The sequence below is a fragment of the Miniopterus natalensis genome, chromosome 2 (genome assembly GCF_054644295.1).
Source record: "Miniopterus natalensis isolate mMinNat1 chromosome 2, mMinNat1.hap1, whole genome shotgun sequence".
Lineage (NCBI taxonomy): Eukaryota > Metazoa > Chordata > Mammalia > Chiroptera > Miniopteridae > Miniopterus > Miniopterus natalensis.
The window spans coordinates 97,694,229-97,712,362 of record NC_142082.1 but is presented as its reverse complement, the minus strand read 5'-3'; the positions used below and the strand labels follow the sequence as shown (position 1 = coordinate 97,712,362).

General features: G+C 37.8%; 1 protein-coding gene across 2 annotated transcripts in view; it reads left to right on the top strand.

Moving 5' to 3' along the window:
• FRY (FRY microtubule binding protein) overlaps positions 1–18,134 on the top strand; it is a 505,671-nt gene that overhangs the window by 241,892 nt on the left and 245,645 nt on the right. For both annotated transcript variants that reach the window (XM_087814426.1, XM_016213841.2), the window contains one exon: positions 16,919–16,972. In XM_087814426.1, the coding sequence (XP_087670552.1) occupies positions 16,919–16,972 (54 nt within the window). The remainder of the gene's footprint in view (positions 1–16,918; positions 16,973–18,134) is intronic.

Below are 18,134 nucleotides of genomic sequence, written 5' to 3'. Positions count from 1 at the left end.
GTGGAATTATTTTTATTTTCTTGTTTGAGATTCTCATGTTTCTTGAATTGAGGGCTTACATCCTGAATTATGGAAAGTTCTTAGCCATTAAGTATTGGAATATTACCATTCCTTCACTTTCCCTGCTTCTCTTTTTCTGACACTCCTATTAGATCGGACCTTCTCATGTTATATAGTTTATCTTTTTACCCTTCTGTTATTATATTTACTTCTTTGCCTCTCACTACTACATTTTGAGTCATTTTCTCAGGTCTGTATTCAGTTCATTAATACTGTCTTGAGCTATGTCTAATCTGTTGTTTAGCCTGCCCATTGAGAATTATAAATTTGGTGACTATATTTTTCAGTTCTAGAAGTTCTGTTTGGTTTTCTATCAAGGTCTATTTAGATGGAGTTTTTAAGATGAATTTTTTTCCTTTCTTAAGTTTACAGTTTCTCTTATATTTCTTTGATCACATCAAACATACATTTTTGTGTGTGTGCCCTGTTTTAGATTAGCCTTAGAATGATTCCTGTCTGGGGCCAAATATTAATAATTTCTTGACATGGCAGTTTCAGCACCCAGAAAGCGATATTAATGGAACTCCAACTCGTGTAAGACTTGAGACTGTGATTTCAAATGCTTGTGGATGCTTTGCTCTTGTCTTTACCTAGAACCCAGGCAGGGACCGTTGGAGTATCTGTCTTCCTAGATTTTCCCCTAGTCCATTTTTTTCATTGTTTAGGACAAGACTTTATGTAGATATCTTATTTCCAATGTCCCACCTCTCAAGGCCCACAGCTTTGTTTCCTGTTCCCAGTGGACAACAGAAAAACCTCCAGGATAATGAGACCAATAATTCTCCCCCTTTGCAGCTGCTACGTCACTTCATACCTTCCTGCTTTCCGTTTCCCTCTTCCTTTCTTGTGAGCTCATTTTTGCATTTAAAAATAGTTTATATTCCATTCAACATTTCCAGGTGTTTATAGCATGTGAGATTTTGAGTTATGTCAGTCCATTATCCTGCCAAAGTCTTCTGGGGAATTCGTGGTTTGCTTCTCATGCAGACAAGGCCAGGGTTTGCACCGTGAGGCTACATGCAAGCTGAAGTTTCCATGACAAGGTGAAGTGTCCCCAAAATGAATAAAAGGAAGAATGAGGGGACTGTAGCCAATTTTTCCCCTTCTGATCCTGTCTTATAAATCTTGCCTAAATACAGCCCTGTCCCTTTCATTCCCTTGTTCAAAACCTTGATTTTACATTCTTTTATGGCTTGATTTGGCTTCAACCTATTTTACTTCCCCTGTGCACTTTAATGGACCCATGTTTCAATTCTGTGCTTGCACAGGAAGCTAAATCAGGTATTGGGCCTACAGGTTTCATCTGGATCTACAGTGTATCAGCATAAAATAGCAGCAGCAGCAGAAGAAATTCTAACTCACTTAAGACTTAGAAAGCAAGTAATTTAACCTCTGCTTTGATTGAGTCTTGGAAGAAAGCAAAGATCTGCATAACTTCAAAAACAGGACACTCACCTAACTTCTTGTCCTTCAGCAGAGCTTATGACTGAGTGAGAGGGCATTGCTTACCTTCTTCTTCTAAAATTCTGGATTTAAAAACGCTTTCGTGGCTTTTTTAAACTTTTGATTGTTAACACTATTACAGATGTTCCATTTCCCCCTCTTTGCCCACCTCCACCGAGCCCCTACTCCCTCTTCCCTCTGGCATCACCATGGGTTATATATATATGTTTTTTGGCTAAAAAAAAACGAAAACACTTTTTATGATGAGAGGTGGCATGAAAATGGAGGATTTTATTGTAGGGATTGCTCGAACCTTGAACCCATGCTCACAAAATAGTTCATGGACAAGACACAGGCAGAATCTCTCAGTAAGGATCCCTGTTGTTGAGCTTGGAGCACAGGTGTGCAATGAAAGACACATATTCATAAAGATGCTGTGTTATGCTGAAAAGTAGACTTAATAATATAACATGATCTAGCTGGCTTGCTAACATAAAAGAAACAATTAAGGGAATTTCTATTTTAATGTAAGACTAAAAGTAAACTGGAAGTAACACAAAGTATTTTCTCGGTGTGCAAGTCTTTAAATTAGCGTCCAGGATGCCACCCTCTCTTGCACCACACACCAGGAATCTGTAATGAGATATGTCATGCCTTAAGACTGAGCCTGTATAAACATCAGTTGTGGCCAGCTGGTACCAACATTGAAAGGCCAGGCAATTAGCTAATGATAACGTAACTGTACACTAATGTTGTTCTAAATTCAGGCAGTAACATCTGTTGACAAATCTTTATTCCTTGGCCTTGTGTCTTAGGATTCCAGCTTCTCTTGGGTGCTGATGTCTCAGAGCTGGCATCAGTATAACTCTCTGAATTTGAGCAGGACACTGTGCTATGATAATGACACTGGTGACCCACCACCAACAAACTATATAGGATGAATTGTTCTAGTAATTTTATTGAATTTGATTGTGGCTCTAAGAAAGCAAGGCCTTTAGCAAGTGAAATATACCCTCACCCCAGCTTCTCACAATTTTAGACCAGGTCTGATAAGAGGTAACAGACTAAGGTTAAGATACAGTCTATTTGTAGTTATAAAAGAGCTTTTTCTTTTGCCACTAACCCATATAGAGATGGAACATTCAGCCATAGTCTTATGTTTCTCCTCTTCAGATACCTGAGTTGTCTGAAGACTTCTAAATATCAGAAAATATCAGCTCCTTTAATCAGAAATCTGTTTAATATGCAAGGAATTTGTGAATTAAGAAAATTTGCTGTGATTGGTGGAGCCACTATGGAAAACAAAAATGTAACTGCCTTATGATCCAGTGATTCTACTTTCTTTGGGTGTTTATCCGAAGAAACAAAAAACACTAATTCAAAAGAATATGTGCACCACTATGTTCATTGTACCATTATTTACAATAGTCAAAATATGGATGCAACCCAAGTGCCCATCAATAGATGAGTGGATAAAAAAGGTGTGGCACACACCCATATACACACTATCTAACAGAGACCCACCTCACAACAAAAGATACATAAAGACTAGAAATAAAGGGATAGAAAACAATATATCATGCAAATGGAAAAAAAAAAAAAAAAGCTGGGGTAGCAGTACATATATCAGACAAAACAGACTTTAAAACAAAGTCCATAATAAGAGATAAAGAAGGGTATTACATAATGATAAAGGGATCAATACAACAAGAAGATATAGCCTGTAAACATTTATGCACCCAACATAGGAGCACCTAAATATATAAAGCAAATCTTGATGGACATAAAAGGAGAGATAGACAGTAACATAGCCATAGAAGGGGGTTTTAACACCCCATTGACATCAATGGATAGACCTTCCAGACAAAATATCCACAAGGAAACAGCAGACGTCACTGGCACACTAGGCCAGCTGAATTTAATTGATATTTACAGAGCATTTCACCCCAAAGCACCAGAATATACATTCTTTTCAAGTGTACATGGAACATTTTCTAGGACACAACACATGTTAGGACACAAAACAAGTCTCAATAAATTTAAGAAGGTTGAAATGATATCAAGTACCTTCCCTGACCACAATGATATGAAACTAGAAATTGATCACAAGAAAAACACTGAAAAACACACAAACACATGAGGCTAAATAACATGGTACTAAACAATGAATGGGACAACAATGAGAACAAGGAAGAAATCACAAGATACCTTGACACAAATGAAAATGAGAACACAACAACTCAAAACCTATGGAACACAGTGAAGGCAGTTCTAAGAGGGAAGTTTATAGCAATACAGGCCTGCCTCAAGAAACAAGAAAAATCTCAAATAAACAATCTAACTTTCTACCTGAAGGAACTGGAAAAAGAAAAACAAAGCTCAAAGTGAATAGGACAGAAATAAAAAAGATTAGTGAAAATAACTGACATAGAGACTAAAAAAAGAAAAATGCAAAACATCAATGAACCATGAGCTGGTTATTTGAAAAGAGAAACAAAATTGACAAACCTTTAACCAGACTCATAAAGAAAACAAGAGAGATGACCCAAATAAATAAATTCAGAAATGAAAGAGAGGTAACAACTGATACCACAGAAATACAGAGATTGTAAGGATATATTACAAACAACTATATACCAACAAATTGGACAAGTTGGTTGAAATGGATAAATTCCTAGAAATATAGTCTTCCAAAACTGAATCAAGAAGAATCAGAAAATCTGAACAGACCCATGAAAATTAATGAAATCGAAGAAGTAATTAAAAAACTCCCAGCACGCAAAAGTCCTGGACCAGATGGCTTCACAGGTGGATTTTACTATACATTCAAAGAACTAACACCTATTCTTTACAAACTATTCCAAAGAATTCAAGAGGAGAGAAGACTCACTAGCTCATTTTACGAGGCCAGTATTATCCTAATTCCAAAACCAGATAAAGGCACTACCGAGGAAGAAAATTATAGGCTAATATCCCTGAATGAACATAGATGCAAAAATTCTCTATAAAATATTAGCTAACTGAATTCAGTAATACATTAAAAAGATCATGCACCATGATCAAGCTGGATTTATGTCTGGCATGTAAGGTTGGTACAATATCCACAAATCACTTAATGTGATAAACCACATAAACAAAATGAAGGATAAAAATCACATAATAGATACAAAAAAAGCATTTGATTAAATTCAGCACCAATATATGAAAGAAACTCTCAGCAAAGTGGGAATAGAGGGATCATACGTTAACATAATAAAGACCATATATGACAAACCCACAGCCAACATCATACTCAGTGGGCAAAAACTAAAGCCATTTCCCTTAAGATTAGGAATAAGACAGGGATGTCCTCTTTGACCACTCTCATACAACATAGCCCTGGAAGTCCTAGCCACAGCAATCAGACAAGAAGAAGAAATAAAAGGCAACCAAATTGGAAAAGAGGAAGTAAAACTGTCATTATTTGCACATGACATGATACTGTATATGGAGAACCCTAAAGATTCCACCAAAAAACTACTAAAATTGATAAATGAATTCAGGAAAGTAGTAGGGTACAAAATAAATATTTAGAAATCAGTTGCATTTTTATATACCAATAATGAACTAGCAGAAAGGAAAACTAAGAAAACAATCCATTTACAATTGCTTCAAAAAAATAAAATACCTAGGAATAAATTTAACCAAGGATTTAAAAGACCTATATTCAAAAATTAAAAGACCCTGAAGAAAGTAATTAAAGAAGATACAAATAACTGGAAACATGTTTTGTGTTCATGAATAAGAAGAATTAACATCATTAAAATGTCCATACTACCCAAAGCAATCTATAGATTCAGTGCAATCCCTGTCAAAATACCAATGGCATATTTCACAGAATAAGAACAAATAGTCAAATAGTCCAAATATTCATATGGAACCACAAAAGACCCAGAACAGACTCAGCAATATTGAGAAAGAAGAACAAAGTTGGGGGTATCATGCTACGTGGTATCAAACTATACTACAAAGCTGTAGTAACCAAGACAGCATGGTGGTGGCATAAAAACAGACTCATAGATCAGTGGATCAGAATAGAGAGCCCAGAAATAAACCCAGGTCTACATGGTCAATTAATATTTGAGAAAAGAGGGAAAAACATACCATGGGGTAAAGACAGTTTATTCAATAAGCGGTGCTAGAAAAATTGGACAGATACTTGCAAAAAAAATGAAACTGGACCACCTCCTTACACCATATACAAGAATAAACTCAGAATGAATTAAAGACCTAAATGTAAGACTCAAAACCATAAAAATTCTAGATGAAAACATAGGCAGTAAAATCTGACATTTCTCTTAGCAATCTTTTTTCTGATATATGTCTTTAGGCAAGGGAAACAAAAGAAAAATAAACAAATGGGATTACATCAAAGTAAAGAGTTTTTGCACAGAAAAGGAAACCATCAAAAAATTGAAGAGACAATCTACTAAGTGGGAGAACAAATTCATCGATGATGCATCTGATAAGGGACAAAATCTAAAATTTATAAAGAACTCATACTACTCAACACAAAAAACAATCCAATTAAATAATGAGCAGAAGACCCGAATAGACACTTCTCTAAAGAAGATGTACAAAAGGCCAATAGACATATGAAAAGATGCTCAACATCACTAATCATCAGAGAGATGCAAATTAAAACCACAATGAGATATCACCTCACTCCTATCAGAATAGCTATCATCTAAATCAACAAACAACTAGTGTTGGTGAGGATGTGGAGGAAAGGGAATCTTTGTGCACTGTTGGTGGGAATACAGATTGGTGAAGCCACTGTTGAAAACAGTATGAAGCTTCCTCAAAAAGTTCAAAATGATCTGCCTGATGACCCAGCAATTCCACTTCTGAGGATTTATTCAAAAAACCCCAGATCACCAAGTCAAAAGAATGTATGTACTCCCACATTCATCAAAGCATTATTTACAATAGCCAGCTACAATAGCCACCCAAGTGCCCATCAATAGACAAGTGGATAAAAAAGCAGTGGTATATATATACATGTATGCAATGGAATATTAACAGTCATTAAAAAAATGAAATCTTACCATTTGCAACAGCATGGATAGACCTAAAGGGTATTATAGAGAAAGACAATTACCATCTGATTTCACTTAAATGTGGAATCTAAAGAACAAAATAAAAAAATTTTGAGCCCCAGCAGGTTTTGCTCAGTGGTTAGAGTGTCAGACTGCAGACTGAAGGGTCCTGGTTTGATTTTGGCCAGTGTGGCTCAGTGTTTGATGGTGGACTATGATGCAGGAGATCACAGTTCGATTTCCAGGCAGGGCACATGCCGGGGTTGTGGGCTCCATCCTCAGTAGGGAGCTTGCAGGAGGCAGCTGATCAATGACTCTCTCTCATCATTGATGTTTCTATCTCTCTCTCCCTCTCCCTTCCTCTCTCTGACATCAATAAAAATATATATTTAAAAAAATCAAAGTAAGGCTGTCCTAGAAGGAGACTAAGAAACAGCTCTGATCAGATAAGGAATATTTATATTACACTTGACAAAGTATTGGCTTAGGTTCCAAGTTATGCATAAATAACTTTTAAAATATCTATTTCTTAGCAAAGCAGCTCAGCCTGGCACCCCTTACTTAACCTTATAGACATTCACCAGAAATCTAAAAACTCACCCTAACCCAGAAACAAAATATAGTGTTTGTAGCTAAAAACAGAAATAATTGTCAAAAGGTGTCATTTAGCTGCTGAATGAAGTGATCTTCCTGAAGGGCTTAGAAACTACCTTTTTTCTGTACACTGTTTAACCTGAAATTTGTTTTCTGTATTATGAATATTCTTAGAATCATATAGATGAAAAGAATTTCTTTTGTGGCTGATAAGTGGGACTTTTTCAGCTGTGAAAGGAAGGAAGGAAGGAAGGAAGGAAGGAAGGAAGGAAGGAAGGAAGGAAGGAAGGAAGGAAGGAAGGAAGGAAGGAAGGAAGGAAGGAAGGAAGGAAGGAAGGAAGGAAAGAAGGGAGGGAGGGAGGGAGGGAGGGAGGGAGGGAGGGAGGGAGGGAGGAAAGAAAGAAAGAAAGAAAGAAAGAAAGAAAGAAAGAAAGAAAGAAAGAAAGAAAGAAAGAAAGAAAGAAAGAAGGAAGGAAGGAAGGAAGGAAGGAAGGAAGGAAGGAAGGAAGGAAGGAAGGAAGGAAGGAAGGAAGGAAGGAAGAAAGAAAGAAAGAAAGAAAGAAAGAAAGAAAGAAAGAAAGAAAGAAAGAAAGAAAGAAAGAAAGAAAGAAAGAAGAAAGAAAGAAGGAACTTTCCAACTTCCAAGTGCAAGTGATTGTACTTGAGACTAAACATTATGCAAAGAGGAGTAAGACAGACTTTTGTAAGAATAACTTCCCTTTTTTGCTTAGCTATAATTTTTCAGGCAACTAATCTTCACAATAACCCTAGAAGATACAGGTAATAATAATAAAAACATGCCAGGTTTACTTGGTGCCTACTGAGTGCCAGGCACTGTTCTTAATCTTCACAGTATGAGGTAGGTACTTTTACCACCCCACAAGAAAACTGAGATATAGAAGTTAAACAACTTTACAAAAGTCATACTACGTGGTGGAGCTGGCGTTCAACCTGGACTATCTGTCCGTGGGATCCTTGCTCTTAAAGACTACACTCATGGCCTTCTTAATTTTTAGTCAGAGATGCTAAAACTGAGAGATTTGATAAAGCTTACCGAAGGTGGTATAGTTAGGGTTAATGCCCCAATTCAAACCTTGGTCTGATTGATTCCAAAGTCCAAGCTTTAATCTATTTGGGAAATGATGTATACATGAATAGTAGGTTGGCAATGGGTGGGTATATGAGAACTAGAGAATACAAAGAGCTATTGACGAGTGAAACTGGGCTGTCACTTCTTGTAAAGGTGATCAGCGAAAGTTGTGGAATAAATGAACCTTGAGGGACAAGTAGGATTTTCTGATGAGAGGTGGTTTGGCTCAGTCTGAAAAGAGTAAGTGTGTATGGGGGGGGGGGGGGGGGGGAGGTGATGTATTAGTGGTGCCAGAAGATAAATCAGAACATGATTGATTTCAAGTCCCCAAAGATAGCCTTGGGGAATATAAATACTTAAGAAGAAATACAAGCCTATGAAGGGGCAGGAGAAAAACTGGGAGATGGAATGATTCAAGTGACAAGAAGGGAGTAATCATTAGTGTCTCATTGAAGCTGAAATGTCCCAAAAGAAACATATTGACAAATGGCCACTAGATTTGTCATTTGGGAAGTCAGTGGGGCCTGTAGGGAGACTATTTTTAGTGGTGACAGAGAAGTCAGATTACAGGTGGTTGAAGAAAGAAAGAAGGGAAGACAGGAAATGTAGACCACTCATTGGAGAACCAAAGATGAGAAGTAGGGTAGAGAAAACAGTAGCCAGAAGTGGACATGCGCTCAGGGCAGGCGCCAAGATAAAACAAGGTCTACACTTATTGTTAGCTGATTAAAAGAGCCAGAACAGAGGAGGAGGTTGGCCTAAGGGGGAGTGAGGAGCTGGTTGATGGAGCAAGGTGCTGGAGGAGGCAAGGAAGATCCACCCACATGTACTGAATGTCTACTTACAGGACATTAGCATGCACACTTATTGGGATATATTGGGGAAAAAAGTAAAAAACATCAACAAAGTAGAATGTAATCCAGAGAAAGGTGAGTGAAAGTGGTATCTTACATGTCTCAGTAGCTGCTGGTAGTTTAAAACAAAAAAAAGAAAGAAAATGCCTCTGGGAGCTGCCCTTTTGTTCAATTAAGATGATTGACTCTGTAGCCGAATTTAGCTGAAGTTTCCTCTTTACTGTTCAAATACTGGATTTGTACTTGGGACTGGTAGATTTGGCAGAGCAGTAAGCTTAATGAAATGTGCAAAGTCAGCAGCAAATAGGACAGAGTCTCTTCAGGGTTTTTTGTTTTTTAAAAGAAGTGCCATGCCTGGCCGGGCATGGCTCAGCCATTGAGCGTCGACCTAGGACCCAGGCGATCAGGGTTCGATTCCCGGTCAGGGCACATGCCCGGGTTGTGGGCTTGATCAATGACTCTCTCATCATTGATGTTTCTATCTCTCTCTCCCCCTGCTTTCCTCTCTCTGAAATCAATAAAGATATATATATATTTTTTTTAAGTGTCAAATAGTCGTCCAGATTTCATCTCATGTCATTGGGTACTTCACAGCATCTTACTTGCTAGTGCCTTTAGCTGATTTGAGGTACTCTCTATTATCCTTCTCTTGATCTTGGGACTTCTTTCCCCAAGATTTTGGGTGAAAACCAGCATATATTGTTTTGTTTAAGAAAATTCATTTTGGTAACTGAATAGACTAAAAAAAAAAGACAAATCTGTCAGTTTCTATAAGCACCCTACTTCCACAGGTCTCCAAGGGTCTTAATAGTGCTCATTAGTTCTTGTTAGAAAGTTGGTCAGCATGTCAGGAGTGGTGTCCATTTGTACTACGGGCAATCTGAGTCAAGCATCAAGGGTGCTCCATTTTCACCGGAAGTTCAGTGATCCCTGTAGGTCATCAAAATGACCAGAGTATATTTTTAAGACAATTCAGACTCTGGGGCCCTGGTTGCCCCTCATGTCTGGAGAGTCTTTTGGGGAGAAATAGTGTATATTCAGAACTGTGAGGCCTCTGTCTCACTCCATATATCTGTTTCCGAAGTTGAGTCCAGGCTAGCACAAATGAGACCTGAAGAGAAAAACCTGTGTCCCACATGGAGATACCTAGAGCCCATTTTCCTTTGGTTCAGGCTAACTAGGAGGCCTGCCACGGTGCACTGGTAGTTAGAGGAAAGGCTTCAGTGGTGTTGCATGGCTGGCCCAGCTCTTTGCTCTGAAGAGCACTATCACTAGGGGACCAGGGGAATGGGACAGTTCACTCCTTATTTTCCTCACATTCTGGTGAAGAGAGATCCCAATTGTAGAGGTTCAGTTCTGAAAATTCATTAACTTTGCAGACCAAATATGCATATTATGGAATATCACCACTGATGTTATCAAAACCCTGAATTAGATATGTGTAAATATGTTCTTATAATCAAAATCGCTATAGTTTCCAGACTGGAGAAGTTTGGTGGTGGTGATTGGTTGTTTTTAATTTTTAACTTGGTTGTTTTTATCTCATCCCACCATTAAATTAAAAGGTTTTCTCTAAATTATGTATTAAGAATTAAAGTCATAGTAATAACATTGAGCTTGGTTTTTAAGAGAGAAGGGCAATTAATCTTTATAATTTTTCCTACTTTCTGTAATACAGCTTTCTAGTTACACTTGGAAATATCATGGAAGCTAAAACTAAAGCTTTAATTAATGTTAATGGGCGTGCACTGCCCCAGCAAAACACGTGGAGCTCAGTTTCAGCTGCTGAGCATTAGAAAAGGTGACACACATTTTAATCTTATCTAATCCCAGTAATAATGGTGTTAGAAATTTTAATAATCATAAGGACTATTGATTGTTGAATACTCTGTGCCATTCATATTTCATTTCTAATGAGGTGGATTGGTAATATTTATCCCTATTTTACCCAAAAGATGACTGAAGTTTAAAGAGACTAAGTAAGGTCCATGTGTTGTAAACAAGGGGCCTACGATTCAACCTCAAATTTCTCAGATTCCAACCCTACCAGCATTGAACTACTAGAATCAACTGTTGTATTAATTATAAGACACTAAAATAGCACCTTAAGAAAGGTTGATGTTATATTTGAAAAATTGAATAATCTCACATTAACTCTCATGGCATTGCTTGGTTACATGTTTATTGAAATATCTCTGAGGGCAATAATAATTTGGAACTTTTTTAGGTTAATGAAGTCCTACCTGCATGGGGCACACTTGGAATTTTTTTTTAGGCCAGTAAAATGTCAGAAGCAGAAAGTGATATATTAAATGAGCCCCTTGTATCCCTCAAATAAAACTCCTTTGATACATAGACTCTCTCTAGACTTGTCTAACTGCCCATGTCCTGTCGTTTATGGATATCTCCTCTCTTGCAGATTACAGAGGGGCCCAGTGTGAAAAGACTATAAAATGAAAATGTAGCTAGTATACACTGAAATGGTTTGAAAACTGAGGTGAAAGTCAATGGCTTTCCTTGCTGATTTAGGTAGGTAGGGACACAAAGAGCTTTTAGAGTTTGTATTTTCTTAAGGAGGGTGGAGGCAGTTGGAACTTCCCCAGGTGTGAAAAGCACAAACAGGGACCTCTCTCTTTTCCTGTGGAAATACTTGTCAATCCTATACCACTCTTCATGACCCACAGAAGTCCCACTTGGGTGGGTCAGGACAGCTGTGCTCTTTATCTCACAGCAGGCAAGATATTTGCCACCCAAATCCTATCTGGATGTGGGAAGAGCTGCAGAGTGGGTCCCTTCTGCAACACCATTAGGAAAATATAGAAGTTGGGTAAGTGGTGTTGAAATAAGTTTTAAGAAGTGCCTCATACTATTTTGAAAAGGGATTGTTTTTGTTAAACAGTGACAGAAGTGATGCATCATATTCTTCCATTTTTAGTTTTTGTTGTTTAGTTTTTAATGGAGAATTTCAAACATCTCATGTAGAAAGACAGCATAATGAACCCTGTGATCATCTCCAACAATTGTCAACTCATGGCCAGTTTGTTACACACTCCTTGCACCTCCCCCCAATATTATTTGAAGCGAATGCTAGAAACCATATGACCTCTTAGTATTTAAGCATGTATCTCTAAAAGATAAAGATTATTTTTAAAACAAAACTACAATAGCATTGCTATACCGAAAAAGTTAACAATAATCTCTTAACATCATCAAATATGTAGAGTTCAAATTGCCAATGGTCTCAGAAACATTATACTTTTTAAAAACAGATTATTTGAATCAGGATCCAGATAAGAGCCACGCATTGCAATAGGCTTTTTAAAAAAATCAGTAGAACCTCCCTCCATTTCTCTTTTCTCCCCCTTGCGACTTACTTATTGAAGAAACATCTTTCATTCATTCTCCTTCAGGCTGGATATTGCTGATTGCATCCCTGTAGTAGAATGTAACTTATTCCTCTATTTAGCATTCCTATATTTCCTAAAAATTAGAAATATGTCTAAAGGCTTGGTCAGATACAGGCTTGATTTTTATTTGTTTATTTATTTTTTGTCAAGACTATTTTATAACGCTTGCTTCCATCAGAAGAGGCTGAATGTCTAGTTTTCTGTTTGGGGGGGCCATTAGCAGCCACTGATGTTCAATACTGAGTCTCCCAATGTTTCAGCTTTGCCACCTCTTTTGTCCCCTGTCACCTAGTGAGCTGGAGCTCCTGGGCAAGGCAGGGTCACAGGTGAACGTCTTCCAGCTCCAGACCACTAAGAATTTTCAGGAATCTGTTACCCCAAATTCATGTTTTTCAGGATTATTCTTTTAAAATGTATCATTCAACTCAATGAACCTTCAGTAAATAAATACAATTGTACCAAAATATAAAACCAAGACAAATTTTAAAAGCGTACAAAGCACAAGGTTCTTACTGGACGAATGGGATGGTTATTTTGAGCCTCCCCTGAGAGCCTCCATTTCCACTTGTTCTTTCAATACCCACTGTTTATTCTGTGTTCATTTCACTGCACTACTTATTTAGCGCTCTTTGAGAACCAGGATGTCTGGAATGTGCAGATCTTAGATTCTTGCAGATACTGGATTCCATGCAGCTGGTCTCCTCCTTAGAACACCTCAAGGAGAACCTCACCTCTGCAGTTGTCTTTTCTCAAAGGGGCACAAACCTTACTGATCTCTGCCCTGTGTTCAGATGGCTGTCTTCTGAGCTGAGCAGGCTTGCCGCCCTCCTCTCTCTTCTCCCTCTTTCTCTTTCCTTCCCTCCTTTCCTCGTCCTTTCTTTTTCTTTTTTATATTTTAGCCAGCATGATAGTCTCTTCTCCATGTCTACTCTTAAACCTCCTAACATTGCTAAAATCTATGCTGATGCAGAGGTAATCTTGAAAATGGCAAAATGTGAACTTGATTCTCAGTGCCCAAAGCTGTATTCCTCATAGCATAGGGATACGTTCAGCCACTTAACAAACCCTTATAATAAATTCAACTGTGTACTAGAAATGTGAGAGATTGACAAGTTACAATTCCATAGAAATGATGACAAGAATAGATACAATCCAAGTGCCATGTGGCAACTAACCAGCAACTCTGCCAGGGAAAACTGGCGAGGGGCTTAATCTGGGAAGTGACATTGAAACTAAGTCTTTGTATGATGAAGACAGGGTATTAGTGTAAAAATAGTTAAGGAAAACTTAGTGTGGTGGTATGTTATTTTATTGAAGCACTGAACCTAAGTTATTGGTAAATGAACTTGACTTTTGTGTATGACACCCACTTACCACATAGACTTTGCCTGCTAAAGAAACAGACTTGCAATATGTTGCTTTCTTCATATGTATGCAAATATGTGTAAGCACAAAATATCACGTTTATTGGCATTCCCACCCCATTACTAGTGGGGGAAAATAACTTTTAGGCATGGGAAGTTTCAGGGTGTTTTAGAACATGGTTACCTGCCTTCATCCACTGTGGCAGGATCTTGCCTTTCAGGTGATAGTGGATGAACAACCACCAGTTCCCTAGGTATGGGCTCCTGAGTTAATGCAGGGTTTACAGGTCCACGTGTGTGCCAAGCACTAACTCTTGGCTGAGTAAACTGTGGTCTCTAATGTAGATGTATTACTATTTTCCTAATGTATGTAAAATGAGTATTGTTGCTATCACAGAACAAAGCCATTTAAAAGTATCATAGCTCAGTTGGTTGGAGAGTCATCTCGTATACCAAAAGGTTGTGGGTTCGATTCCCAGTCAGGGCACATATTCAGGTCTCAGGTTCAATCCCCAGCCAGGGCACATATGGGAGGCAACCGATCGATGTTTCTCTCTCACATTGATGTTTCTCTCTCTTCTCTCTCTTCCTTCTCTCTCTCTTCCTTCCTCCCTCTCTCTAAAATCAATAAAACCACATCCTCAGGTGAGGATTTAAAAATAAATTAATTTAAGTATCATTGAAGTCATAGTACTAGCTCTGTCATTATGTATGGTTTTAAATATAATAGACACTAAAATAGAATTGTTATCATGTATGTATGTTTGGGGTGTGAGTCTGTTTTGTGGTCGGGAATTCTTTGAAAATTTTTGACATTAAAAGGAGTCCTCATAAAATAGATGGTCCTGATGGTTGAAAAACATTGTGAAGGTACTTAATGCCAATGAAATTTACACTTAAAAATGGTTAAAGTGGTAAATTGTACATTATGTATATTTTGCCACAATAAAAAGTACTTAAAACCATTTTTAACTTACAACAAAATGCACACACACAAATAAGAGGATCTCATATTTAATGAAACTGGGTGTCATTGGCCTAGGCTTAGATTACTGTGACAAATATTTGGCCATTACCAAGCAATGCCCTGCCCTCTAACCTTAGTGCTGGGAGAAACAGAGGCCCTGGCATTTCTGGAGCTTGTAGCCTAGTGGGGGTGGCACCCAGCTCATCCTGGTGAATGCATGGTTGTACATGATTCCACACTGTGATGCATGTGAAAGGAAAAGTATTTGGAACTTTGCAGGCATGTAATAGGGGTCTGGACGTGGTGTTGGGAGAGGACACGGAGAAGGGCTTCCCTGAGGAAGTGGCAGTTGGGCTGATACTGAGTAATGGACAAGTACAGATTACACTCCTGAGAGGTCATTGGCCGCTTTCACCGTTTCAGACTCTCCCCCCAGTGGCGGGAACCCTGTATTGGTCAGCATTCCTCCACACACAGCATTGGACACATTGTTAGCTGTCAGTTCCCATGGGGTGCTGAATCAACAAAACACTGTAGAAATGTTTACTACACTGCGATTGTTCCAAGGATGTTTGTGGGACTTGACACCACCTATTTTCACTTCCTTGATGTTCATACTTGTATTTTAATTGGTTCTACAAAGAACTTCAGATGACATTATAACATTATAACCTCCACTTATACAGAGAATGCTTTGCAATGTAATGGCTGCACCTGTGTTCTTTTTTAAAAAATATATATCTTTATTGGTTTCAGAGAGAGGAAGGGAGAGGGAGAGAGAGATAGAAACATCAATGATGAGAAAGTCATTGATCAGCTGCCTTCTGCATGCCCCCACTGGGGATCGAGCCTGCAACCCGGCGCATGTGCCCTGACTGGGAATCAAACCATGATCTCCTGGATCCTAGGTCGACTGAGCCACACCCAGCCAGGCTGCACCTTGTTGTTGACCAATCAGCTTAACCTGTTGCTACTTTCATCACTCTTCCTTGCCCTCAGGCATGTTTTTGTATTCCCTCTCCCACTAGCACGTTCTAGACAGTGTGCTTTGAAGAGAAAAATGTTGGTTAGCCCTTAAGAACCCAGTATTCTCTTTGTTTTAGATAAATACACATTTTTAAGCTGTGTACTTTACAAATGAAACAGAGTAATTGACTCATATGACTCTTGGTAAAGCTTCAGATTCTTCAGTCTGGCGGTGAAGGTGGGGCTTGCATCCACCTTAGGTACATAGCGGTTTTTTTCTGGTAAAGGAGAAGGTTGGAGAAGTGAGTCAAGGAGAGGGTCTATCTGATTGGCAAAATGTAAATGTAGTCTACCTAGGACATCTACATTGGTTAAAGTGCAGCATTATTTTTGATATATAACTTTTGCATGGTTTCTAACACTAAACCAAATTTGGATCAGTATTAACTTCCATACCAAAAAAAAAAAGAAACAGGTAAGAATAAATAGTTAATAGTAATAAAATGCTAGAATGTCAGGTAAGGCTTTCTAATATAAACAAAGAAGTAATGATAGGAAAAAATATTTCTGTAGACCTTCATCACTACCCAGGTTATTTCTAAAGAGATTTAGATATGGTACAAGTCAAGTAACATGCCCCAAATTCACTGATTATTACCAGTAAATGTGTGATTAGTAGGTTGTTCCTCAACACTAATAATTAGACCTTATTTTGTTTCTAAAGCTAGGGGCTTGGACTAGTGTATCACTTTCAACTTTTTATTGTCTGTCAAGTCCCAAAATAGGTAGTAAAATTTGTCAAATGAATTCCACAGTTTTTATTCCAATGTGATTTCCATTGAAAAATGCAATATCATTTATAGCATTAGATTTTTAATGTTTTGGTTAAATAGAAGGTATCTGTAAAGTATTATGACAGTAAAGATCAAATACTATGAGTTAAAGTTAGAATAGTAAGGGAAGTTCTTATTTGAAAACTGTTGCTCTTCATCCCATAATGGGAGAAACAGATGAGAAAAATTATAACAATAATGGCAATTCTTTTGTAATATTTAAGAGCCTCTAATTTCTTGTACATATTCTTTTTCTTGTTAGGAAAAGCCATTGACGAAATCCCTACAACGTGGAGAAGATCCCCAATTTGATCAAGTATGTGACATGTTACATATGTTATAGTCTGGTTTTTAGTTATTTTCAAGTATACAAAAGTCCGAGCTTCCTCACAGAGGGTGGGGTGTGGTCTTGGGAGCTGATTCTGTAGCTTGTTTACAGCTGTGTCTCAAAGGAGACGTTCAGTAAATGTCTATTGATTTAAATCACAAAGAACTGGGAAGTGTTGGAATAATATGAGTAGGCCCTCAATTGATTGTTTCCTAAATCTTTGTATATCAGAATTAAACAAGCTGAAAAAAGATAAAGGAACTTCCATTTAAAAACTTATTGAGATTCTTCTGAATAAACTATGCAGCAGGTCCTCGAATAACATGATTTCATTCAATGTCATTTCCTTATAATGTTGATGAGATGCTGTAGAAACTTAACTCTTGTTTATATCAATTATTCTATGGTAAAATTGGTTTTATAATATACATCATTGTGCTTAAAGTTGCAGAACCTATCAAGGACATTAAATGAAGACTCACTGTGCTGTGATGATCAGATCTCTGCACTGGAGTTAATAGTTTTCATACTATATTGTCTTGAATGCCTACTATTTGCTTGACACAGTGCTAGGCACTGGTGTGACAAAATCTAGGACAAGTGTTAGCCCTTCAAGAATTCACAATCCTGGGAGAGAGAAACCACCTAAACCATAATTATAAAACAGTATAGTAATTTAGGTGCTAATCAAGGTGATACATGAACAAAACAAGACGAAGTAAATACAAAGAAAGTTCTTTGAAAATAGATCAGGACTAGTAAAAGGACCTCCCACTCTAAATGGTAGGTAATAACCAAATCTGGCACATTCTGGTTCAGTAAGTTCAGGAAGGCTGTAGGTGTGTTGAAGAATGAAGGATAACAGGACAACAGGGAAGTTGGAAATGTGTTTGTGGTATTCCTGAACTTCTGCAGTAAACGAGAGAAAGGATAGCATGTTCTTCTCAAAATACTCAGTGCCAACAGCAGAGATAAAATACTCCTAAAAGCACCGTGGCTTGATCTAATATAGTGGGGTTTTATTGTCTCATGGAGAACACACAGGGAGTACACTCTCTGCAAGGCTTTGAAACTGTCTTTAATGCAGAATCAAGAGGAAAATTCTCTGGCCCATAAAGTCCAGACTCTTTTGAGGACTAACCAAAAATGT